The following is a 26,726-nucleotide window of genomic DNA, read 5'->3' on the forward strand; positions in this document are numbered from 1 at the left end:
TGTCTATTTGTTTTAGACATTTAGATTTAATAATGCCACTGTCTTTGTAAAAAAGATATATAAATAAATAAAAATTCCCTATATGTTTTAGATTCTGTAAAGTCAAAATGATTATTTAGATTTTCAAAATATAACTATGATTATTTTTACAGAATAATCAAGATTAGTTGATCAGTTATTGCAGCCCCAGCGAAACCAAAAACTTTTACTTCAAAGTATCCCTACAGATGTCATTTGTACAGTACATATTGCCTGGATGTGGCTTGCCTCTAAACTCCATTACATGCCTTTAAGTTATACATAGGAGACATCCTCCAAGCGCCAGAGCCTCTGGGGTTGTTGTCCAGGTGAGAAGGCATTTTCTCTCCTGTGGATAAGAGTCAGGGGCTGCAGAAACTAGGTCAGACTAACTGGAGGATTGAGCAGATTTATCTGGAGGTACTGCTTTTTGGACAGCTCTGCCCCATTCACTGCAGCCACACAAGCAGTTTTATGGTGTCTTATCTGGAATTACCACTGTAGTTTGGATTCATTTAGTAGTACCAGAGTCAAACCATACTGCACATCAGACGACATCACCTGGACCCATCAAGTAATAGCTAAAATAGTGGTTTCTATTTAATACATGCAAATTTGGTGCCTTTGCATAGAGATCCAATAACAATTAAAAGTTTTATATTACGCAATATGGATTTTTGTGACCTTTAAGACATGCTATAATCCTCAAACATACCCAAGTTGTGTTTTGTTTCAGTCAAATATGTGTTTAAGACTTTATTATTAGTCTGTTTATATTTCTGAAGCTCAAAATGGTCTGTTCCACCGTGTGATGTTATGTGTGGTAGTTTTTAAATTAACAGCTATTTTACGTTTAGCTAAATAGAGAGCAATTCCGTGTCTGAAATAATCCACATGATTCCAGTAAAGATGTATGGAATTTAAAAAGATGCATCTTCTAATTATTAGCCAGACCTAGAGTTGTGGTATTAATCCATAATGACTGTGATTCATATTTGATTAAACTCTCACTTGTACAGAATGTAATCCACATATGGGAAATTGTGTTTGGAAACCTTATCCTTAAACAGCCACCCACGCACACATAACTCTGAACAAAGTGACCCTTTAGTGTTTGTTGTTGTTTTTCCACACCCACGACCGTATCTGATCCAACATCGATACCCCGCACCCTCTTTCTATCTTTCTCTTTCTCTCTCATCCCTATTCTCTTTATGGGGAACAATCACAGCTATATTTAGATGGGAGTTCCTCGGCGTGCTGTGTAATGCTGGAGTGTTGCATAATGTGGTCTATACACATGGTTAAAAGAACAGAGCAAACATGTGCAAAACTGATAGCAGTGATAGAGGGTCTTTGTCTGTAAGTGTGGCAATTAAAGGGTCTATATTATGGTATTTTTTGAACTCGTTGTTTACTCGTCAGAAACCTACCTGGAGTTGTGTTTTGTTTCATCCACACATGTTTGACACACAAATCCTGCATCTTTAATCTGAGTTCTTCTCTGAAACTGAATACACCCTGTTGCACCTTGTTCACTGTGTTTTTGAACTCTATAGACCTTCACTTTGGATCATTTGAATCATTTGGATGATTTCAGCGCAGGACTTTACTAAACAGGTAAAGGTAAAAGGAGCTGTTAACTTGAAAACTGCCACTTTATGAAATCACAAGCTGAAACAGAGCATTTTGAGCTATGGAGACAGACTAATAGTAAAGAATTACACAACATGTATGAATGAAACAAAGCACAACTGTAGGTATCAAAATGCTCTGATCCACCTTGTGATGTCATGTAGTGGTTGTTTTCAAATTAATAGGCACCTTGGCACCTTTTAGTTCAGTAGAGATTGGAAATTCCAGGACTGAAATTATCCAAATTATTCTAGTGAAGGTGTATGGCATTTAAAAACACAACTGGAGCACTTCCAGTATTAACATTGACATCACAAGGTGGAACAAAGTGGGATTTTTTTTGTTTGGAATTTTTTATTTATTTATTTATTTTATTTATTTTTTGAGTGAAGAACAACCTAAATATGCAAAAATAACGTAATATGGGCCCTTCACATTTTGTAAATACCTTTCTTTTTGCAGAGTTCCCACGGTCATGGAAATCCTGGAAAAATCATGAAAATTGAAAATGTCATTTTCCAGACCTAGAAATGTCATGGAATTTTGTAAATGCAATTAAAGTTTCAGAAAAGTCATGGAATTTTAGTATCTCTTTCACGCAACTGCAGCATTCTGTTAAGTTGTCATTAGGCTATTTTGATTATTTCCGAATGTATGCAGGTAGGAACGTATGTTTAAAAGAGACAAGAATAAATGCACTGACAGTAAAAAACTATAATACCAAACCATAAGGTGAGTGGAAATGGCTAACAATTCATATTTAGCCCTAAAAGTATGATCAATTCTATACAGGTAGGGTGCCATAAAGTCATGGAAAATTCACTTTAGGTCATAAAAAAGTCATGGAAAAGTTTTGAAATTTTATCTGTGAAAAAGAGTGGGAACCCTGAGGTATGTTTTTGAGGAGGCAACAACATTATAACGTGGCTTAAAGCTCACTAGAATCCGTTTTGTGTAATATAGGACCTTGAATTGTAAAAATACAAACAATACAAAATAAACATAACATTATGACCTACACAATTGTTATTATAATCTTTTTCCACCGTTGTGAGTTAGTTAGTCTTTTCCATCTTAGTGCGTGCTTGCATACACACATCAAAACTGAAACCGGAACTTAACATAGACTAGATTAGGCCTAAACCAGGTCTATATTAGGACTAAACAGTGATTAAACAAGAGTGTGAGTGCAGCCTTATTTTACTCTTTGTAGAACTATAGGAAACAAATATGTAAACAGTATCTAATATCGCTCGTGTACTGACTCTCCATCACTTTATTTGGTTGTTTCTGTGGCGTTTTGCAGTCTCTCTCCTCTGAGGTGCAGAGCTGGAGTTGTGTCTGATCTGAATAAGTGTCTGTGATTAGTGTGCAGGCGGTCGGCTTTGGGTACTGTCACTCTAACTGTGTGTACGATGTTTAAAAGTGCTTTTGTCACAGTGAAGCCCTCCCCTCGGCTTCCTCTTCCTGACTTTACAAGTCTGTGCCATTTATTTTTTATTGGCCTGTGAGACTCAGTGCATCTGGGCTAACTTCTGTGTAGACGTTATAATGTAATTCAAGCCAAGTTTTATCCCAAGTTCTAAGAATGAATTTGGGTATGGCTTCTCATTAGAGGACATTTTTCTACTTTTAGTTGTACAAATTGACATGGTGTTGTTAATTTATTCATTTACTTTTTGATGGTATGCATTTAGAAGAGTACTTTTTACAACCGGCTTTAGTTTTTACTTTTCTTAATCTTTATTCTGAACCACAAAGTAAAACTTTCTCACATCTTCAAAGGTGCTCGGTGGGGCCCCGTGCCTCCCCACAGAGGAACAGAACCAGGTTTGGGATCAGCTTGAGCTCCTTGTTGGTCATAGCACATTGCCTCTGAGTAGCTGTTAGAAATATGTCCAGACTGTGACCTCTCTTACTTTGATTTGGATGCTTTCAACCACCCACTGTGCAGTCTCCAGGGCCAGCACCCACTCCCCGGCAGCCCGGCGCACTTTGAAGTGGGTGCTAGCCAGTTTGTGCGGGCTATTATCAAGCACAAGCTCTTCTTTGATCTCTTTTTTTTTTCTTTTTTGTTTTTCAAATACAAAAGTTGTAAGTAGATACCACGTTTTTTTCTGAACAAGGAAACAAGTATCTATTAGATGTGTGTATAATTAAGTTAATAAAAAATATGTGCTCTTATGATGTTTTATTAAAATTCCTTCAAATTGTGGGATTGTTTTGATTGAAAGTGAGTTGTAACAGTTGAAGTAATTTCCCCGAACAGCAGGGACCATGGCCTTCTCTAAAGAAATAAATTAGAATAAAGGTTACTCCACTGGACTGCGTCTAGAATTGCAAAACATAATCAAAGTAACTTTTCATTTGCAAATTAACCTTTCATTATATATTTTTTTAAAGAGTTACAGATATAATTATGACCAAAGCAAAGGCATTTAAAGACAAATACATATTATACTTGACTTAGGTTCATTGTAATTTAAAGCCCTCTAACTTAGACTTAGGCCCTAAACACACAACACGTGACAGCGCTTATGTGCGTAACCTCGTGAAACCACAACCAGGCGTCAACGCATGGACGGCCACACCAGGAGCTCCAGCAGGATGTACGCGCACGCCAATGAGCAAGACGATCAAACCTGACTGGGTGCGTTTAGCCACTTTAACAGGTCTATAGCAAAAACAACTGAATAGACTGAATAGGCTTGTTTTTAACGTCTGCACAGGTTGGTCACAACAAACGCCAAGGTTTCCACAGTAAATTTCAAAGCACAAATTAACAGTGCTTCTGCGTCTGGGCTGCTTCAAACAATACATAACTTCCCCAGCAATACATTGTGCTGATGGTAATACAATATCAGATGCATGTTTTCTTTGTATTTTGATGGGCATACACATTTATGCTCCAATAAGTTGCATTCTATTTTCCGAAATCTACACGCGCAGGATGTGCTGCTCCATACGGGCACAGTTTTTACACTTGCGAAGGGTGAAATGCATGTGTAGTGTGTCCCTGGCCTTAGACAAACTTCATCAATTCACAAGGGAAATTATGTGAACACAGGAGCTCATACATCACAATATATTATAATAACCAACAGCAAAATGTAACTGGAAATAATACATTCAAAATAAATAACATACACCTTGCATAGTGAACATTTTCTCACAATGGAGCACAGATGGAGAGATGTTGTTTGGAACAGCACTACTTCCTGGACCGGGTGCAGTGGTGTAGAATCCGTCCAAAGTACTGACGGGTGGTTTCTGGGCTTCTCACTTGAACAGGGACACTCTTTTCATTACTTTCTCTACTAAAGTGGAAACACAGCGAGCATTGGGCGAGCTTTTCACAGGTTTGGTGCATGTTCATGTCAGTGTTACCAAGTACACATGTGGGTTATTAGAAGCCATGGCTCTCAATACTGGAGTTACTGCCAGAGTTTTGTAGGATTTCCATTGTGTCAATACAGGAATCTGCTCAGCTGGCACCAACAGTGCAAGCTTCGGATTAAACAAGCATCTGGCACATGAAGAAGTGTTTGCACCAGATTAATTTCTTAGTAATTATTATGTTCATCCCATGTGAGGTGTATTATTTTACAGATGCTAAGTATTTGTCCGTGTGTGTCTTCAGGTCCTCTCTGACGTGCCCTCATTGCCTTAAGCAGAGTAACACCTTTGACCCGTTCCTCTGTATCTCTCTGCCCATCCCGCTGCGCCAGACCAGGTGAGCTATGTTCATATTACACACAATATTGTAAAAGATGTTGTCGCTTTAAAACCAGTTGTGGTGTGACAACTGTGTTTTATAAGAAAAATGTCATTCTAATTTTTTAAAATATATTCTTTAAGGTATGTATAGACATATTAAGTAATTTATGTATTTATGTCTTGATATGGCAGATTTATAGTGAATATCCAGCAGGGTGACAGGTCACACTACAGGACATGTTAAAATGTCTCAAAAGTACAAGCCAAACGTGAAATACCCTAATATGGTTATATCATTATAGTTTATTATTTGGACAGGCAAATCCCCTCCCCGTGTCTGAGTGGGTTTCCTCTGGGCACTCCAGTTTCCCCCCATCTACAAAAATCCTCTAGCTTAGGTAGTCCTGACCAAGCCCAGCAACAAGATCATGGAGATGGGTCCTCGGGCGCCTAATGTGCTGCCCACTGTTCCTGAAAGGATGGGTGAAATGCAGAGCACAATTTTCTTATGGGAATGAAAAAGTACTAAAAAAAAAACAAAAAAACAATAACAGAATGAATATGATATTAGGCATTTAATTAAATTATTTTGATAAATAATATTGTAAATAACAATTAATGCCTTCCCAATGACTTAGCAGAACAAGTTTTCCACTGTACAAAAACAGATGCACTGCTAATATGACCTCATAGTGTCACACCTCAGCAAACACATGGACGTGTTAACTGTTATTGGCACAGTCGTATCACAGTGTTAAAGGCTCAAAATCACACAGGCCTGACCACACACTGTTTGTTATCACTCTTAGAGTGAAGGTAAACTGTGTATGTTTTCTGGTGGTGGGTCTGCCACATGTTCTCTGCATCAGAATTTTCCACATTATGGCATCAAACTTATCTATCTAGATATCTAAAGACAAATATGACACCACCAGGCCAAGTTACAGGTCAGATCTGCGGAGAGGCAAGTCCACTCACAGTAAAAATGTATGCTTTAGGGTATTTATGAGCAATAAAAATATCTATATTTGAATCAATGCAAGAGATAAAGAACTTACATTACATTAGATACTATGGAACATTCTGGGCAAAGTTATAACATCTCCATGTGACAAATAAGTGTCAGACCCTCCCCCAGAAAAGTTTAAAAGAAGCATAAATCAAATGCTTGAACACAAAACATGTAACACAGATTTTTTGAAATAAAAACACAATTTCATTTCAAAATTTCAATCAAACTTGTTTTATTAATGATAGCTCTGACTGTATAGAAAAATAACACTATTGCCATTGACAATTTTCCTCTACATGCCTGAATTTTTTAACATTTCTATACTCTGAAATACATCTGTTTTTCAGCAATATGTGGACCTCAAGGTGAATGTGTGTTTCTCTGTAAATGAATATTTAATACATCTTAATATAATTGACAGATTTCAATCAATTGTTCCTCCTCTACCAGAGCTGTGAGTTTGAACTCTGGGAAGGAGAAATCTCTCTTTGAATCCTTTAATTAACCAAATTAAAATAAATGTACATAAGACTGTATGCCAGAGCATCACACTAGTCAAAGCCTATTTTTAACATATGTATTTTGATACATTGTAATAATAAGCTATGTGCATTTATGACCCTATATGTGGAAAACATGAGCTCTTTCTGTTGAAGTTAAATTGACACGCTCCAAAGCTGCAGCAGGAAATATGCTTTTTGAAGATGACATACCTATTTCCTTTTCCACTCAAGTGTCATCCAGCCCGCCTCATATCAGCGTCTCATCTTGAACAACATGAAACGCTGCTGCTCAGATCCAGCGCTGTGTGCCCTGTCATAACAGCTCACACATTACCTGCCTGAATAATATATTATAAAGGACATAACACAAAGAGCTTTAGTTTGAATGTGCAGCCCTGACCTTAAACTAAAGACCTTTGTACTAACAGATGTTCCACAGTATGGCATTAAACTTACTAGGAGAAGTTGGTAGAATGTTTGTCCATTGATCTGAAGGTTAGAGAATCGCAGTCTTGACTGAAATGCTGTGGTTGTGTCCTTGGGCAAGACACTTCACCCACCTCTTCCCCAGTGTCTGCATACACTGGTGTATGAATGTGTGTGTGAATGGGTGAGTGCCTCCTTGATGTAAAGCGTTAAGAGTGCCTTGAAAGTGGGAAATAAAAATGTGACCACTATTAAACAATCAATCAAGCAAACTTTATTTATAGAGCGCTTTTCATACAAAAAATGCAACACAAAGCTCTTTACAGTGATTAAAAACAATCCCACATTTCCTTCCCCCTTCCCTCCCCCCACAAAACTAAGCTGACAGTTGGGTCTTGAGTAGAGCCCGACCAATATGGATTTTACTGTGGCTGATATGGAACCGATATAATGGGAGTTGGAGCTACCGATATATTTAGTGATGTAAAAATGTTTAAAAAACTTAGGTTTGGCTCTGGTGGATTTTAAATTGGGTTTATTTAGGCAACATTTATTGTTATTCTGCCTCTTTACATCATATTTACGGACAGTAGGTCGGCCTAATGACATTTTTGCATCACTTTCTACACACTAGTGATGGGTATTCCAGTTCTTTTTGAGAACCGGCTCTTTTGGCTCGGCTCACTAAAAGCTGCTGGTTCTTTCGGCTCCCAAACGGCTCTTCAGATTGTTTTGTTGCAAGCAGGTCTAAAGCACGTCTAAAGCAGGACTGAATCAGAACTGAACCAGGTCTAAACCAGGACTGAAAAAGGACTAAACCAAGGACTAAAACAGATCTAGACCACGTGTAAAACAGGACTAAACCAAAACTGAACCAGGACTGAGTGTCGGGACTCGGTCTCTATCTTGTGCCCAAGATTAGTCCTAGTTTATTTATTTTATGCTAAACTACAGCCAAATATGCAAATTTATTTATTTTTGCCTATGTACAAGCAAATTTCTCAAAGTTTTGTTTTCAGCCGCTGCCGCTGTCAAACTACCACCTGTCTGCACGCGGCGTGAAGAGAAAAAAAGTGAGAAAAAGAGAAAACACGGCTCCCAATAAGGAGCAGGCTCCCGTCGTTCGCTTCAAAGAGCCAGATCTAAGAGCCATTTCGTTCGCGACTGACCCATAAGGAAACTAGCGCTATTAGCCTTTAGCCATAAATATGTGCACGCCGCGGTAATTAATTATATGCGCAAATGTAATAATTCACACGTTTATTTACATATCAATGCAGGGCCAGAAACAAATATACAGCCAATGTAGTCAATTTACAATAGACCAATAGAAAACAGCCTGTTTATGTGCGAGAGCTACAGCAGCTAACCCATAACAAATGACCAAAACTAGCTTCAGAGTCGACATATTTCCAACACTCACCGCTCATACAGGCTCCTCCTCACATCACAAATCTGCACTAATAAATGTCCTTTTAATCCAGACTCAAATCGATTGTCCGTAAAAAGAATATAATCTCAGTGTTTGGATCTGTGTCTGCGAGTGTAAACAAACACACGTGAGTGACGCGACTCTGTGGTGTGTTCAGGGACAGTACGGACACACACACAGACAAATGACTCCGCAGATAAATACTGATGTGGAGCCACACATTAGGACATTTATCTGTCTATAAATTGCATTAAATGAACAGAATGTAGAGAGTCTAAGATTTTTAACGACATATCACATGCCCACGTGAAATATCGGCCTCTATCAGCAAGCCGATATATCGGTTGGGCTCTAGTCTTGAGATTATCTGTGACATAATTATCTTTTTTTTCTTCTGCTAACTATCTGGAATCTGATATAGCTATCTTTTTTCAACTAGAATGTATTGCTTTTATTATTATTTATTGCTAACAGTGAGCAGCTCCACAGATCTGACCCTGCTGTCATCCCCGTTTGCCTCCATGGAGTTATAGTTTAATGCCATACTGTGAAACATTCCAGGCAAAACAATAACATTTCCACAGAAGCAAGCAAGAACTTTACTCTCCATCAGAATCATGTACCTTTTAACTGTTAATTGTTCAGAACAGACGACAAAATATTCATGTTGTTATAGATAAAAGTTCATAATACAAATCTATCCATTGAGTCACACGCTAGAATCATCTTTGTAGCGGTCTGGATAAAATGTTGTTTCAGGAATGGTTCGCCCACTAATATGGTAAATAAATTAGATAAATTAATCTATAGAAAAGATGAATAAAGAGATAAAAACTCTCTCTATTTTAATATTTAACAAAACAAAAAAATATAAAATAAAATAATAATAATAAAATAAAACCCTGTCACGCCCCACTCCTCTCTTCACACACAATTTCAACCATACAGTCAATACATATTTTTAACTTTGTATTAAACAAATTAACATTTTGTATATATCAATATTTTATGATTGCTACATGCAGTGAGAAGCCTGATGTGCGAGATATAATATGTACCAACACACAGTAACGAAAGATGGGACCTTTTCATATTGTTATCAGATTTAGTGTCCCATGTAGACTGATGTCCCACAAGGGAGACCAAGACAATACAAAACAATATCATTAAAACAAAGATACGACTGTTTGATAGATCAGATCAGATCTGTTTAAACCCATCACATTAGATTTCATCACCCTGCTATTGTCAGAGGACTATCTCCATATTATTAGGCATCACATCACTCCGCTCAGCAGTGCATTTCAAAGTCCCGTCTTATTAAATCTGTTTTGATACTTTATCCTCTATGAACTACACAGCAATAGCAATAGTATTAGGCTTCTACTACAACTAGTGCTGCTGCTCAACTACTTGTATAAATACACCTCTGCTATCTTTACCACATTCTACACATGAATATTAAACACATGACCAGACATACAGGCTGTAGTTTAGGCCTCTGCAGTGGTGAACAGTGTGTCCAAGTCCAGGATGACTCAGACCTCCCCAAGAGAGATCAGGATTCACAGAGAATACTATATGAGTAATTGCTTTCTGAATAAGACTGAGAGATAGAGATGTGGCGAGCCCAGTGAATGAGCAAATAGTTTTCTGTTTCCTTGTTGTTTCTAACCTCAAATGACCTCCTGATCTGGTTATGTCTCTTACAGGCCACTGTGTGTCACCCTTGTCTTCAGCACAAAGGGTCAGAGGTATGTGCGTGTGGGGCTGGCCGTGCCTTTGTTTGGGTCCATCTCCTGCCTGAGGAGCATGGTGGCTGAGGAGGGCAACCTCTCACCAGATCAGGTACAAAGTCATACACACTAGTTTAGATCATAGACACCAGTTTAAATGTTAATGTTATGTGATGTATTTTGGTCATATCATAGACATGCTGCTATTTTATAAATCAACTTGTAGTTAGAGCACTCTCGCCAACCCGAAGGTGAGTTAGAATCCCTCTCCAAACAATGCACACTGTTGTTAGGGTTATGTAGTGTGATTGCATGTGTGAATGAATTGTGGTCAGAGGAGCCAATTATTGACAGTCGTCTTCAGTTCAGCCAAGGGCAGCTGTGGCTACAGAGGAAGCTTACTGCCACTAAGTATCGAGTGAATTAAAATGGTTACTACAGTGTTGCACTGTCACAGTTTTTGATCAACCAGTAAAGCATAATAAAAGTAAAGAAATGATTATTGTTGTTGTTTTAATAAAATAATTGGAATCAATAAAGTTGTGGTATTGTAAAATACCCTATGATGTGTGTCCTGTTCAAATGTCAGCAGCAGGAGATGAGAAAAGGTTGTCCAGCCCTTTGTGTGCTCCAGTGCCTTTCCTCCTTTTCAGCTGTAGGTCAGGAGAAGCAGTGAACAATGAACAGCACCACACCCTGTCAAAGAAAAATCCCACTGTTAAGTTGAGCTTAAATGTGTGAATTTGATCTTAAGATAAAAATATATCATTTATTTTGTTTGTTAAATCTCCTGTATGTGTGTGTGGGGTTTATCATCTTATTATTGTGCCTCATGCCTACACTGCATGTGACAGTTGTTTCATCTGATCTGACCAACATTTCTTGAAACCAGCCTTTTGAAGGATTCTTGTTAAAACACAGAGGCCCGCTGTAGAAGCAGCAGGTCACATTAGTTGTAGTTGTCACCAGCATAAAAGCACGTCACTATAACTACCAGCAGATATTGTTTTCTAATAGTTACCAGTGGCAATTATAGAGCGTTCTGCTGGTTTGAGTAATAAACAAAAATTATGTTTTTTCCTCTGTTGTGCTGTTTGTTTGTATGTTTTAATATATGACTGTTAAATTGTTTTGCAGGTGATCCTGTCTGAGCTGTACTCCACTGGGTTCCAGCGCTCCTTCTCAGATGACGATGACCTGACAGCCATCGCTGACAGTGATGTGGTCTATGCCTTTCAGGCTCCTCCCATTTATAACCGCTCTGGCTCCACATCAGTCTCAGGTATTCTTCCTACATGATATTAATGTACGTTTATGTCAAAACTCTGAAAGGTAGACTCTGTAACTTTTTAGTAGAGGGTCTGCCACCTGCCCGTCTCCATTATTTGTTATTGTTTTGCCTGGAATATTTGACTGAATATTAAACTTACTGTTGTAGCATTTATCTAATTACCTGTGTTTTTATTGATAAAGTGATACCCTTAGAAACATATATTCTTACTGTAAGCAGGCTCACTTCTCCACAGATCAAGCCTGTAACTTCACCTGTTTGCCTTCAAGTAGAAACAAAGTAGTAGTATTGGTAGTAGTAGAAAGTTTAATGCTATAGTGTAGAACGTTCCAGTTAAAGCAATAACATCAACATGGAGACAAGCAGGTCACAGAATTTCTATCAAAAAGTGACATCGATAACCTTTAAGAGAACATGAAGATTTCAGGTTTATCTTATTTCCTGCACGGTCTCTACCAGGTGGACTGCTTAGAGCTTTTTAAAGGTTTCTCCGATCATTATCTCTTAAGTAAAATTTCTGCCTCACAGACACTATTTGAGAGATATCATAACACATGCTCAAGGAAAGCTGTGGTCAGTTCTGTCCCAGAGCAACCTGTTAACGAAGCTGATACGATCTTTTCTGCCCCTCCAGTAGAATAACATTAATAATTCATATTTGTGCTCAATGAGGTTCATAAATAATCAAACCAAGCCACTTTCTCTACACAAAGATCTTTTTGATACTTTTGAAACTTTTAAAGGTCCTATATTACACAAAATTCTCTCTTTTGAGCTTTAACCTGTGTTATAATGTTCCCTCGTCAGAAACGTACCTGGATGGAGTTCTGTTTGGTTTCATACACTCATGTTTGAATAACTCTTTATTACTAGTCTGTCTACATTTCCAAAGCTCAAAATGCTCCACCTTCTTATGTCATGAAGTGATACTTTTCAAGAAAACAGCTATCTTTTATCTTTAGTTCAGTAGAGATTGGCAGGAAATTATCCAAACAATTCTAGTGAAAGTGTACGGAGTTTAAAAACACAATGGAGCATGTCCTGTACTACCACATGACATCACAAGATGGAACAGTGTTTTCCGTTGGAGAGAAGAACACAGCCTGTATTCAGGGTTTGTGTGTTAAACATGTACGAATGAAACAAAACACAACTCCAGATGTGTTTGTGATGAGGAAACAACATTATAACACAGTATAAAGTAGCGTAATATGGGCCCTTTAAAAATGTAATGGCTTTGCATGTTCACAGCATGATGAGATAAAATACACTCCCCCACTGTATGTCAAGTAGGCAATTAATCTATTAGAATTGTGCATTACACTACAGCAAAGCCTTATGGGAAATATTATACTAAATAAGAGAGAAAGAAAGAGAGAGAGACACGTAGTTTACATAGAAATGCAATGAATCACACTTAAGCGGAGCCTGACAAATGCGTCTTGCTTTATGTGACCGATCTGGTACGAATGATTAATGTCTCTCTCTTCAGAATAATTTGCGGATTAGAGAGAGCCAGATTCCAGGAGATCATAACTTCTTTCCCAGGGATTTATGTCAAGTTTTATGGAGCCCAGCGTGAATTTACACACTGCAACAGTCAAGGCAATAACAAGATGAATGGGGGACAGTATTTTATGCAACTGTAACCTGTTTTTAATAGATTTTAATAAAGCATGGTACAATAGTCAATCATCCTCTTTATACTGCTGTATACTCTGAATGCAATCAGTAGCTAGCAAACAGAAAGTAAATAAATAAGGTAATAAAAACATAGACCGTATAAAGAAGGGAGTGTGACGTCACCCATAGCGCTCAACTCCAGTCAAATGACGCTTATGAGTCTAGCAGTTATAGGAGTAAGTTTGGAACCATTATATATTAGGAATAGGAATTTATTTACAAACAAACTAGCTAAATAAAAACACCATGTAGGGCGGGTTAATACAAACATTTTTAGACCAATGTAAAGTCGATTGGAGCCAGAGTCGATGGAGTGCCCCCTGTGCTCACTTTCTAATTGGAATGGGGTGGCTGGCAGGTTAGCTTTTTCTGTCCATTTATATACTGCTCAGAAAAATGAAAGGAACACTTTAAACACCAATTAATAAGGCATGTTTGATTTCAGCCAATGCAATACACTAAGCTGATGACAACAAGTATTTGCTATGAAGATGATGTGTTTGGTGCGAATGTGCAAAGTAGCAAGGACGCTCTAAAATAAAGTGCTATTTTTGTCCTTAAGGTGAAGGAGGCAAGAAGCTGCTGATGCAAAAAAAAAAAAGTCTGTTGTATCCAAAAAGCTGTAATTTTCAAGGATTCTCTTTTTGTAAACTTTATTTCTTCATGTTGTAGTTGACTAGGCTCAACTACTCAACTAGAGGCGTCCAGAGTTGACGCACCCCTGACGTGCGTTTTGGACCCCATGGACGAATGGGAGAAAAATACTTGACAAGTGTCCAGGGTGTCCGTTGCCCTGGAAACAAGTGCCATTTTCCGGTCTTTTCCCGGAACCGTGGCAAACCAGGTTGAGAAAGTGACTTTAGTTTATTTATTACATAAAACCATCAGCAGAGGTGATTGGCTCAGCTGCTGCATTATGTATATATTTAAACTCCACTCATGACACTGGTTTAGTCCTGGTCTAGACCTGGTTAAGTCCTGGTTTAGTCCTGGTCCAGGTCTGGTTCAGTTCCGGTTTAGTCCTGGTTTAGTCCTGGCCCAGTCCTGGTGTATATATCTTGTCCTGGTGTTAGTGGCTCCCCGCCCCAGTTCCCGGGTCTTTCTCTTTCTTCTTCTTCTTTCGGATACCAGATTTGTGCTGCAGTGACGCCTGAAGCAAAAAGGCAGTACGCCCTAGACACACGTCCACAGTGTATGTGGACGTGCATCGAGGACGTCCTGCAAAGTGTATTTGCATGTAAACTGGACAACTTGACGCCTCGGTCTGATTAGTCTCATTAGTCTATATTTTTTCAACAAACACACATACACAACACAAACCCTACATATTTAGATTGAGTTCTTTTGAAACAGGAGTAATACATTAGTAATACAGGAAGAAAAGCTCCACAGTGTTTTTAAACTCCATACACCTTCAGCAGAATCATATGAATAATTTCATCCCTGGAATTGCCAATCTCTACTGAACTAAAGGTGAAATGAGCCATTAGCTTGAAAAGTACCACTTCATGACAAACATCACAAGGTGTAACAGAGCATTTTGAGCTTTGGAGATGTAACAATGGATTACTCAAACATGTGTGAATGAAGCAAAATACAACTCCAGGTATATTATTGATGAGGTAACAACATTGTAACATGGCGTAAAGCTCACAAGAGTTAATTTTGGGACCTTTAATGAACCCTCCGCATTACATTATCAAAGTGTGTGTTCAAAACAAGACAGAGATGAAGCAATGAATATTAAGTAGTCATTTGTTTGTTGAACTGACGAGGAGCAAACATAAAGTCAACTGTCAAATACCATAATGATTTCTAGACGCTACACTGTTGAGATTGTGTGTTCAATTAGCATACGGTAATAAGGCAACACAATTGTCAATCCACCTGGCTGTTTGGTGGAACAGTTATTTGAGAAAGTTCACCAAGTAGTACAGAACTGGATAGATTTTTCAAGGTGATTTTTTTTTTCTTTTTTTACAATTTGGACATTTTTTATAACAATAACAAAAATAGACCAAAAAAAGCTTAAACTCCCCACACTTCTCTCTACACTCAAAACACATTTCAAGGTGAAATTTGAGAGTGGATTTTTATTATTACAGTTCTACTACCAGAACAGCAACACTACAAGAATCACCCCAGAGTCAGCATTGAAACCATCACAGAGTATTTTACAGTGACTTACCGTATGTTATTTATTGTTTAGTGCGTAGGTTCCACATTGTAGTCAGATCTAACCATACTGTTAAAAGAGCCCATATTACACTATTTTCTACTCTGTTAATGTTGTTTCCTCATCAAAAACATACCTTCAGTTGTGTTTTGTGTTTTTGTCTTTCACACATTTTTAACATACACATACCACATATTTAGGCAGAGTTCTTCTCTCAAACTTTAAACACTCCATCTTGTGCTGTCATGTGGTAATACTGTACAAGACGTTCTCCTCTGTGTTTTTAAACTCCATACGTGGATAATTTTAGCAGTGCAATTGCCAGTCTCTACTGAACAAAAGCTGAAAGGTAATTGTTGACTTGAAAACTATCACTAAATGACATCACAAGGTGCAACAGAGCATCCTGAGCTTTGGAGATGTAGACAGACTAATAACCAGAGGTGAAGACTTGCAAGTTGTGACTTGGACTCGAGTCAGACTTGAGTCACTATTTTTAGGACTTGAGACTTGACAAAATGAACCAAGACTTGGGACTTGACTTAGACTTGAAGGTCAATGACTTGGGACTTGACTCGGACTTGAGGCCTGTGACTTGAGAAGACTTGAGAAGCACTTTTAAATTTGAATTCCTTCTGTTCTGACCGTCACACTATGGCCTTTTTAAGATATTTAAAAAGGAAATATTTGCATTTCTACAAGTCTTACATACATATAAATACTCACATATAAATATACTATGATTTTTTAAAGTATAATTTATCTTAAAATTCATACAAACAGCAAAACTTTAGGCTTTTGGTTTAAAGACTTGAAATGACTTAAAGCTCAAAGCAGATGACTTGGACTTGACTTGGACTTATGGGCCAGTGACTCGACTTGGACTTGCCTGTATTTGATTTGGGCCTTGACTCGGACTTGAGGTCAAAGACTTGAGACTTACTTGAGACTTGCAAAACAAACGCTTGGTCCCACCTCTGCTAATAACAAAGGATTACTCAAAGGTGTGAATGAAACAAAACACATCTCCAAATACATTTTTGAGGAGATAACAACATTATAACATGGCTTAAAGCTCACAAGACTCAGTTTTACATAATAAGCATAATTATATACCATTTGAGTCTTTCATGAGTATTTCTCTAAGTAAAACTCATCTCCTAACAAGTCTCATTCTCAAGGCCTTTTAAGAATAACACATAATAGCAGGGAACTACACATTTGTATGGAATATATTATTTATATTGACAACAAAAGAAAAAACTAGAAAACCTTGTATTGGCGCAGTATGTTTTTTGTGCAGAAAGTGCTGGGAGCATCAGGTGCATGGCTTTTCTCTAGTTGTTTACCTAATCTCTATCTCTGAGCTTTTGGCAGGAAGCTCAGGTGCTTGGTCCTTGTCTGGGGCTTTTGTTCCTCTATTTTTTCATCCATTTGGTGCTCAGACCCGGGTCTTTCTCCCATTGCCTTCTGGGTATTTTTAGTCAGGTGGCGGCGCAGCTCTGGCAGGGGTCACTCATTTGATATGGGCCACAGAGGATTTGTTGTTCCTGATCAGTATGCAGCCAGCCTCCTCTCGGCCCATTTAAATTTGTGCACGGCTTGCTCTTTTTTATGCATTAATGATCAACAAACACGAAATAACCACTTTTTTGTATAAAGCAGAATATGATAATTATTTTGATAAAGCTTTCAGTGCAGATACATGCCGGCAGTACAAAGTTGCACCTTTTTTGTTAGACAAGGTTTGCAGTGCCGTGAACAAAGCAAAATGTGACTACTTTGAGGATTTGAATTTTAAATATAAAAAAATGAGAGTTGAGTTGTTTAAAGGTGCACTGTGAAACTATCCTGGTGTGGGGTCCTTCACCTGCTTCTCTTCATGGAGATGTTGCTTGGTATGTTCCACAGTATGGCATTATGCTTATTTGACTCTACAGAAATGGCAGGTGACACCATAGGGCGAAGTTACACATCAGATCTTTGGAGAGGCAAGCCCACTTACAGTAAAAATGCAAGTAAATGAAAAAAAGATATTACTGAGCAAATGCATGATGGACACATTTAATACCATAACGGGACATTTCGGACAAAGTAACAACATCTCCATGGAGACAAACAGATGGGGAACCCTCCACAAAAAAAGTTTCTCAGTGCACCTTTAATTATTTTCCTTTGCTACATAATTCCATATGTCTGGCACCATAAATTTGATGTCTTCTGTAGGTATCTGAAAAGTAGAAAGTGATAAACATAAACAGTGAATGAAACCTTTTGATTTGTAGTATATTTTTACATATGTACATAAACTAAGTGCAGATTTACTCTTATAACCACATTGTAGTTTGCTTTAAGGCTCATAAATTTAAAAATAATTATTGTAATGTAATAACTATTCTTCTAGTTGCAGTTAAAGTACAAACAACTAAATAAATTGGATGCATAACTGAAATGGTTTCTGCACTTTTACCAACAAACTTCTTTAAATTTAAAAATGCTACAGTGTATGTCAATATTTTCATGTGTTTGGGCGCTATATAGACATGTATAATTTAAATGAATGAAGATTGGTTGTTAATTGTTGAATTAATACATTAAAGTTAAATGCATTTCCCCATCTTTCTTTTTTTTTCTGATTTTCCCAGGGTACCACCATAGCCTCCCCTCCTCTCCTTATTCTTCTGGCTCCGATGGACAGAGGTTTCCTTCATCTGGAGCTGTATCTTCTGAATATCTAAACCACAGTTCATCCAGTAAAGTCCTGCTGCTGATCTGTAACACAGCTGGATCTGGACAGCAGGCCATCAGGTGAGTCCACTTTTTACATGAACCTCACACTGACTTCAGTGACTTCTGCTGTTTTGACCTCCAAACTTCTCACACACGCTTTTTGGACTAGTTTTTCTCATGCTGATCCAACTTTAGCAGGAAGTCGACTTTGTAGAGACAGGTCAGATCAAGTTTTAAAAGTCATTCAAGCAGGAGTAATGCTTGTGAATGATGATTGAGACATGCAAAGATGAGAGGTTTCTAAGTTAACAATACAAATACTGTACTAGAGATGCACTGATATCAGTACTGGAATTATCAGAATTAATGATACCGAAAAATTTGCTGCATTAAGTATTTGTTGGATGATATAGGTTAAGCCGATATCCTAGTTGAGCCTTTAATTGGACGTAATAAGACCATTTTCAGGCCGATTTTAACTGAAAATATTTCATGTTTTAACTTTTGTTCATACAGAGCTGTTCAGTAGTCATTTGGAGGATAAATAAAAGTAGCATAACACAACTGGATCTCTTGTGTAAGGAGCTAACTGTGTTTTAAGGAAATAAGTGCCATTTTCTGTCCCTACACTGATATTATTTAATATCTGTTTCCATTATCGGCAAATGCTCAAAAGTATCAATATTGGTATCAGAACTGCAAGAGCTGGATCGGTGCATTTATACAATACTGCAAGAATTTAAAACATGTAACAAGTGAGACAAAACCTTTTTTCCACAAATAACAAAGTGAGTTGAAAAAACTTTGAAGTGTAGTATTTGATGTTTTCATACGAGAGTGGACCAGAGTGAAGGTGTTGCTTTGAAACGACCCAGAATATCACAGTTTGACATTTACAAGTCATTTGGCTCCATGCCTCAGGACTGCAACAAACACTTGAGTATCTCTGCAGGTGTCCTCCTCTGACCCACAGCAAAGAAAGAACGCCTATGAGTCCTGCATTACCTCCATTCATGATTCATCACCCGTCCTGATCTATTATAATATGTGCAAAGCAATGTTGAAGGTGACTACTTCAAACCAGAAGGTTTGATACAGATACTTTCCCTACTGGAAATTCCGTTTTTTTTTTTCTTGCTCTGAACTATGATTTTATTTTACCTTTGTGATGCTTTAATAAAGGCTATGTGTATAAGGGAAAAGGATATTTTCTTTAATTTTGCAGTTTCATTTTTCTTGATTTATGGATTATTTATACAGTATTTTTTTTACATTTTGGCAGCAGTGGAGCAGGGTGTTGCAGTTCAAGCCTCCTGCACCTGCTCCAGTGTATACTGTGATAGATTACAATGGGAAGGGCATGTGAATAACTCCAATACGTCCAGTTATATCACACATCAATGTATGAAGAAGTAGAGTTGTCCAAAAAATACAATAAAATCAGACATACTCTGACTAGTATATAAATTAGATACTAATTTGAACAATAAAAATACATATTTTAAAGAAAAAAATTACATAAGTAGGATAAAACTGGACCTTTCCTGGTCTTCACCTGGAACAAGACAATATTAAAGAAACTACTATCTTTTTGTCGAATATTACACTTCTATTATGTAAGTTATCTTGTTATCATTGTGGTGTGAACATATGTATCACGCCTTTTTCATGGTATAAATATGAAGTGATAATTTAGCATCACAACAACACCACTAAGCCCCATTAATGACTACAGTATATTACCTATATTACACTATTTTCTTATCTATGTTAGACAGTAATGTTGTTTCCTCATCAAAAACATACGTGGAGTTGTGTTTTATTTCATTCATACATTTAACACACAAACTCTGCAATCTAGTTCTTCTCTCAAACTGGAGACTCTCGGTTCCACCTTGTGATGTCATGTCGAAATACAGGAAGCACTTCACTTCTTATTTTTAAATTCCACACACCTTCATTGGAATCATTTGGATAATTTCAGCTCTGGAATTACCAAACTCTACTGAACTAAAGGTAAAAGGTAGTCTTTAACTTGAAAACTACCGCTTCGTGACATCACAAGATGGAACAAAGCATTTTGAGCTTTGGAGCTGTAGACAGGCTAATAAACATGTGTGAATGAAACAAAACACAACTCCAGATAGGTTTTTGAGAAGGTAACAACATTATAACATGACTAAAAGTTCTCAGGAATCCATTTTGTGTAACATAGGACCTTTAATATGATGACACTTTGTTCCTGCAGGTTTGGCCCTCCGTTTCTCATGAGGGAGGACAGGAGCATCTCGTGGGAGCAGCTGCAGCAGAGCATTCTGAGCAAGCTGTATTATCTGATGCTGAACGGGTCCCAGGCGCAGGTAATGCCACAACTAAAGTGGACCCTACAAATGTCACCCACTTTATCCTCCTCCCTTGACACCTCCTGCACTTTAGATCCAGGCCCCACAGTGATTTAGCAGTAAGCAGCTAAGATTAATCTAAAGTAAAACAGGTCATTTCCATGCGAATAGTGTTACGAGGTCCAATTAAATATTTAGAATGTGTTAAAAAACTCCTCTTCAAAGGCCAACTTAGCAAATTAGACCACAATATTTATTTAATTTATGATTTATTATGGTTTAAGCTTGTAAGTTGTAATTAAGTTAGAGGTCGTCTTTTCTTTCATTTTCTTCACTGCTTGTTTAAAAATTCATATACTCCTTGTAGTCATATAGCCATATCTCTGGAGAAATTAAAAGGCATTACACAAAACCTGTACCAAACCTATCATATCGTAATAACAGATATATAATAGGATATTTTTGTTTCTTGGGTCAGGCAGAGATTTGTAATATAATGATGAGACTGCAGTATGAAAAATGCAAGCAGTGTATAAAAGTTGTGTTAGGAGTTATTAGATCCTTAAAAAAAACAACATATTTTTCTGTTTGCACTGGTTCACCTTAAAACATCCCAAATAGTGTCCTTATACTGAGCTCTCATTCACTGCCCTAATGCTCTCTCTGTTATTAGTAACACCACATGTATGCCCAACTAAAAAAAATACTTTATCAGGTTCTTTTTTGTCATGATTTGAAAAAATATAAAACACGTTTTGATATGATTGTACTCCATTGTAATTATTTTGATGGCAAAGTCATATTTGTGATATGAAAAGCATCAGCGCCATCAAGTGGTTTTAGTGGTACACTGCAACATTCACTCTCAAGCATTTTGTATCAAGGAATGCTCTCAGTATTGTGGATCTGTACTCTTACCATTAAATATTACCTAAAGTTTAAATGAATGCAGGCTTGTGTAAATCCTCAACTATTTATCTGTAAGTTATTCTTCAAAAATCAATACAGCAGTGTCAGACATACAATAAATACAATATGGGCCTCTGTCCTGGGCTCATCAGTTAAAGGGATGCGCTGTGGCTCAAGCTGCTTTTTCCTAAACAAGAGAGCGTAAATCCCTGACTACCACACGCTTGGCTGCAGACCTGTCGATTAAAATGCGTATGCCGTATCATCGAGATCGACTAAAGTAGAGATTGTGATCTATCGATCTTTCGATTTTTGGCACAGCCCTATAATCCAACCTCTATGTTCTGCACCTGCTTGTTCAACCGGTATTTGTTCAAAGTGTCAATTTTCTTTATTTCTGTTCGAATTCAGAGTCAAATTGAGTAATGTAGGACAAGACAGTTTTGTTTAATTATTGAAAAAATAGCTGCTGGCATCAAAGTAAACTATGCAGAGATGTAGTGAAGGATATTTGATCAGAAAGGGTCTGGTTAAAGCAGAACAAATAAATGACTCTTGTAAGCTTTAAGTCATGTTACAATGTCTAAAAAATACCTGGAGCTGTGTTTTGTTTCGCTCATGTCTACAACACCAAAACTTAAAGTGCTCTATTCCACCCATATCCTGTATATATAAATGGACATAGCGGACCCGCCACTGCGTTCCAAACAGGAAGTGACCATGGGCGTACTCTTAGTTACCAGTTCAACTCCAGCTACAATTTACTTTGTATTGAAAAAAATTTACTCCTCCCTCCATAACTGCTCCTGTCAGACTTGTCATTTTGGTCTTAAGATGTTAGTATTAATGTTAGTATACTTTATTTTCGTATTTTGTCCATGAATCAATCTCTATTCCTAATGTTCACTGTAACTGCTTCCATGATCTAGTGAAGGTGTATTAAAAAGAAAGAAAACACAGTGGAGCACTTCCTGTATTACTACATGATATCACAAGGTGGAACAGGGTTTGAGAGAAGAACTCAGCCTGAATAGCTTTTGTTTCCTCTGATGTTACGTTGGAGGGTGAAGGTTTGGCGGTTTCTGCTCTAGAGAAGGACCACGGCATCAACATCGTGCCAGCTGACAAAGGGAGATGCACTGTGATTCTGAACTCAGCTGATTCTGAGGCTAAATTGACACAACCTACAAATTACTAAAATGAAACCCTACCAGTGCAACAAGATCTTAGACTGCTAACAGAAACTGGTAAAGGAACAAGTCGCTGATCAACTCTATCCTGGTGACTCCATTCCTTGTATCTTTGGCCTCACAAAAATCCACAAACAGGGAGTACCACTCAGACCCATTGTGTGTACCAAACACCTGAAGACCATCCTGGCTCCTCTGGTTGCATCATATTGAGAACAAAGCCAAAATTGTAAGGAAAGTCAAGCATCTCCAGTTTGATCCTGATAAGACAATGGATTTCCTTGATGTGACTTCTCTTTTCATTTGTATCACTACATCAGCAACGTTGGAGACATCAAGGAGGAGACTACTGAAGTATACTAAGCTAGAAGAGAGAACTGAACTTTCACATGACCAAATCTGCCAACTGCTAAAAATTTGTTTAAACACCACATGTTTTCAGTTCAGAGGAAACTTCTACAGGCAAATCTATGGTGCCATGGGCTCATGGGTCTCTCCCATTATTGCTAAATTATATATGGAACAATTTGGACAGAACGCATTGGCTTCTTTTCCAGGCACTCCACCCACACATTGATCCTACGTGGATGACAACTGGGCTAAAATCTAAATTCAAGACCTGGAACCCTTTGCTGCACATATTAATGCAATGGATCCAAACATTAAGTTCACACAGAAAGAGACCAAAGAGGACACATTGGCCTTCTTAGATTAAATATAAGAGAAGACCGGCGACTCCAGGTAGAGGTCTTCAGGAAGCCCACACACACTGACCAATACCTGCTTTTTATTCACACCACCCACTGCAGCACAAACTCAAACTATTGGTTGCTACAAGCCCAGAGGGAAAGGAGAAAGAAGAACAACATGAACAGAATGCCTTCTACTTGTGGATATCCAAAATGGGCATTCTGTGAAGACTGCAGAAAAGAGAAACTATCAGCACTATCTGACGTCCACTTAACACTCATCTGAGGATAGTGAGGTACAGATCTTTGCCACTTTCGAGGCACTCAAACAACAACAAAAAAACACTCACTCGTTCACGCACCAGTTTACGCAGACACTAGGGGTAAGGTGGGTTAAGTGTCTTGAAGTATAGATACAGTAGGCCAGGTGTCTCACCACAAGATGTCACCAAAGAGCAGCACAGATTTCAGAAAAAACACATCTGAACAGCTCATGAAAGCCAAGCCTACACTGCCCCTGTGTGGTGAACAGGAGTCATTACAAATACTTGAACTCTGCAGAGTCTATAAAAAATGAATACATGTACGTACGGTGTATGCTTCAAGAGTGTGTTGGTCCAAACCTACAATTAAACAGCTACTATGGCTATGGTTTACATGTCTGGTTTACATAAGATGTAGATTTTAAATTCCATGAACATGTCCCCAGAAAACAAAGGTGGAGGGGTGAGGTCTGTAGGACCAAAGGGGAGAGTGAGGGGGGTGGAGGGGCGGGGTCTGCAGGACCAAAGGGGAGAGTGAGGGGACACATGACACAGGTATCCCCACTTCAAAGTCCACCCCTGCAGCCAGGTGTTTGTAATCAGTAACACTTGGCTGTAATTATGTGTGATGTCACATAGTACTTGAAATTGCCGAGGCCACAGGAGGCACACTTCATTTGTGACTTTTTTTTTTTTTTTTTGCACTGCAAACTTTCTTAGTTTGCACAAAAACTAGGGCAGACTGCAATAATCCACTTGATCACGTCTTAAGATCACACTTAAAATACTGAAGTACATTCAGCATTTTTAAAAATAGGCCAAAAGGAACATAAAAAGTAACCTCATTTCACCATGACTGATCCAAGCTATGCAATCCAGACATATATGTAATAGAATTAGAGCGAAAACGAAAACGAAAAAGTGATAGATTGCGATCTCTACTTTGGTCAATCTTGATGATAAGGCAAGCGTGTTTTAATCAACAGGTGCAACAGTCATGTTGCAGTAAGAGCATATGGTATTGACGAGGATTTACACTCTCTTATTTATGAAAAAGCAGTCTTTGTGCAGCTTTCAAGGTTTGGCAAGTGTTTTTCCATTCTGTTTGTTTGTTTGTCTTTCAATAGATAATTGTTTATTGTATTCTGGTTCTTATATCCGGTCTGTAATTGCATAGGGATCATCATCCTTTGTTTCTTCCTTTTCAGAATGCTGGATTGCTGTTTAAGATCAGAGTTGTGGGGGGATCTTCATCTTATAGCTACCTTTCACCACAGGATAATAAGCCGTTGTTCCATCCAGCTGTTGACAGGTAATTTTCTAATGTGAATTCAATGAAAAACACATGATGGATGCCAAGAAAAGCAGTGTTAAATGGTCTGTAGTTAAGGTTATGAGGTCTGAGACATGTTGAGTATTTATGTATGTGAGTATAATATGAGTGAAGAAAAACTGAAGGTCCATATGCGGGAACAAAAAATAACATGGATAATACAGAGCAGAATACAGAACTAAACTCATTATAACATTTCAACCTGGAGAGACACAGACCCAGACAGACACAAAAAAGTATTAGTACACCAGAGTTATTTTTGGTGACCTCAACAGAAGATATTACGATTAAGGACATGGCCAGTTAGATAACAATTAGGAGATGTCTTTCCCCCGGGGGCTGGATACTAAAGATGGTAGAGCATGCGGAAAGTTTAAGGGAGGATGGGAGGATGAGGAGAATGAAGAGGATGATGAGAGGATGAGGAGAGTGAAGAGGACGATGAGAGGATGAAAACAACAGGAAAATAACCCAAGTTTTCCCACTAAAACAAAGAAAAAGTACCCACGATAAATATTGATCCATAAAAAGTATTGTTCCATCTGTCATGTAGCGAATGATAAGTCAGTATAGTAATTATCTTAATTATCTTGACAGGCCTACCCACAGGCTGAATTTACACTGACTCCAAATCTATAATGAAAAGTATAAACATTGGGTCGTGCTCTCTGTCAGCTTAAAATATTTGGTGGAAGTCGAAGATCAGACCAACCTCTAAATATTTAAGAGAGAGAAATTGAGGACACATGCGCACAAGTAGCCACTCAGCCTTCTGCCTTTAGGTTGCAAAAGATTACATTGATTTTTGGAATGTGAATGTATGTGGGGTTGCTTTATTTTTTAAATTAGGGAATATTAGTATGAGGAAACTGCAAAATGAAATGTCTGAGCCATATCTTGCACAGGGAGATAAATTATTGTTGTTTTTTTGCTGCTGTTCCATCGACCTGCTTTTGTTTTTCATTTTGCACAAGTTAGCCTCAGTATAGTACTAAACATATCACACCTTCATTTTGACTATTAATCAAACATTATATCCTTTTTTTTGGACCACCAAAATGTCCTCTTTATGGTCTTATTTTCAGCTCTCTTCACGTCTTTCTTCATTTGCTCTGGACAAACTTCTTCTTCGAAAGCTCTGTTGTTTGCTGCTATGTTTTCCTATGTGTCTGTGCTGCACTGAGTCACTCCTTTACAATTTACACACATTCACATCGTAATTAAACCCACACTACCAAGCTGATGCATCCAAAAACTAATCATCAAAGTTGATAAAGACGACCTTAGTGCTGTGTTCTGAAAATTCAAACTCAGATATTAGTCACAGGCACTTTTCCATGTAACTGAAGCATTCATTTTTTATTTTTGTACCATTTAAAATAAGTATTTTGTCACCTCCAGACTTCTTCATCAGCTTTAAGTGTCACTTTATTCAGTTCTTAATTTGATTTTGGATTCACAAATATTCTACACAGGAGTGTGCATTCTGCACTCTGTGGGATAGTGACAGCCTCATATTAATCTCCAGAGATCAGGGAGGATTTAATCTGAGTTTCTGTGTATCTCGCATGGGTGTGAAGGTGATTGCACAAGGCAGTGGCAAACTTTCAGTCATCCCAAAGAGATGGTAGTTGTAGTGGC

General features: G+C 37.9%; 1 protein-coding gene across 1 annotated transcript in view; it reads left to right on the plus strand.

Annotated features, from left to right (window-relative positions):
• Positions 1-26,726, plus strand: part of usp43a (ubiquitin specific peptidase 43a) — a 91,459-nt gene that overhangs the window by 42,445 nt on the left and 22,288 nt on the right. The window contains exons 4-9 of the mRNA XM_055158595.1: positions 5,294-5,386; positions 10,456-10,591; positions 11,617-11,761; positions 18,275-18,437; positions 20,608-20,719; positions 24,961-25,064. Coding sequence (XP_055014570.1) covers positions 5,294-5,386; positions 10,456-10,591; positions 11,617-11,761; positions 18,275-18,437; positions 20,608-20,719; positions 24,961-25,064 — 753 coding nt within the window. The remainder of the gene's footprint in view (positions 1-5,293; positions 5,387-10,455; positions 10,592-11,616; positions 11,762-18,274; positions 18,438-20,607; positions 20,720-24,960; positions 25,065-26,726) is intronic.

The sequence above is a fragment of the Boleophthalmus pectinirostris genome, unplaced genomic scaffold (genome assembly GCF_026225935.1).
Source record: "Boleophthalmus pectinirostris isolate CB_2022bp ecotype Guang Dong unplaced genomic scaffold, ASM2622593v1 HiC_scaffold_22, whole genome shotgun sequence".
Lineage (NCBI taxonomy): Eukaryota > Metazoa > Chordata > Actinopteri > Gobiiformes > Gobiidae > Boleophthalmus > Boleophthalmus pectinirostris.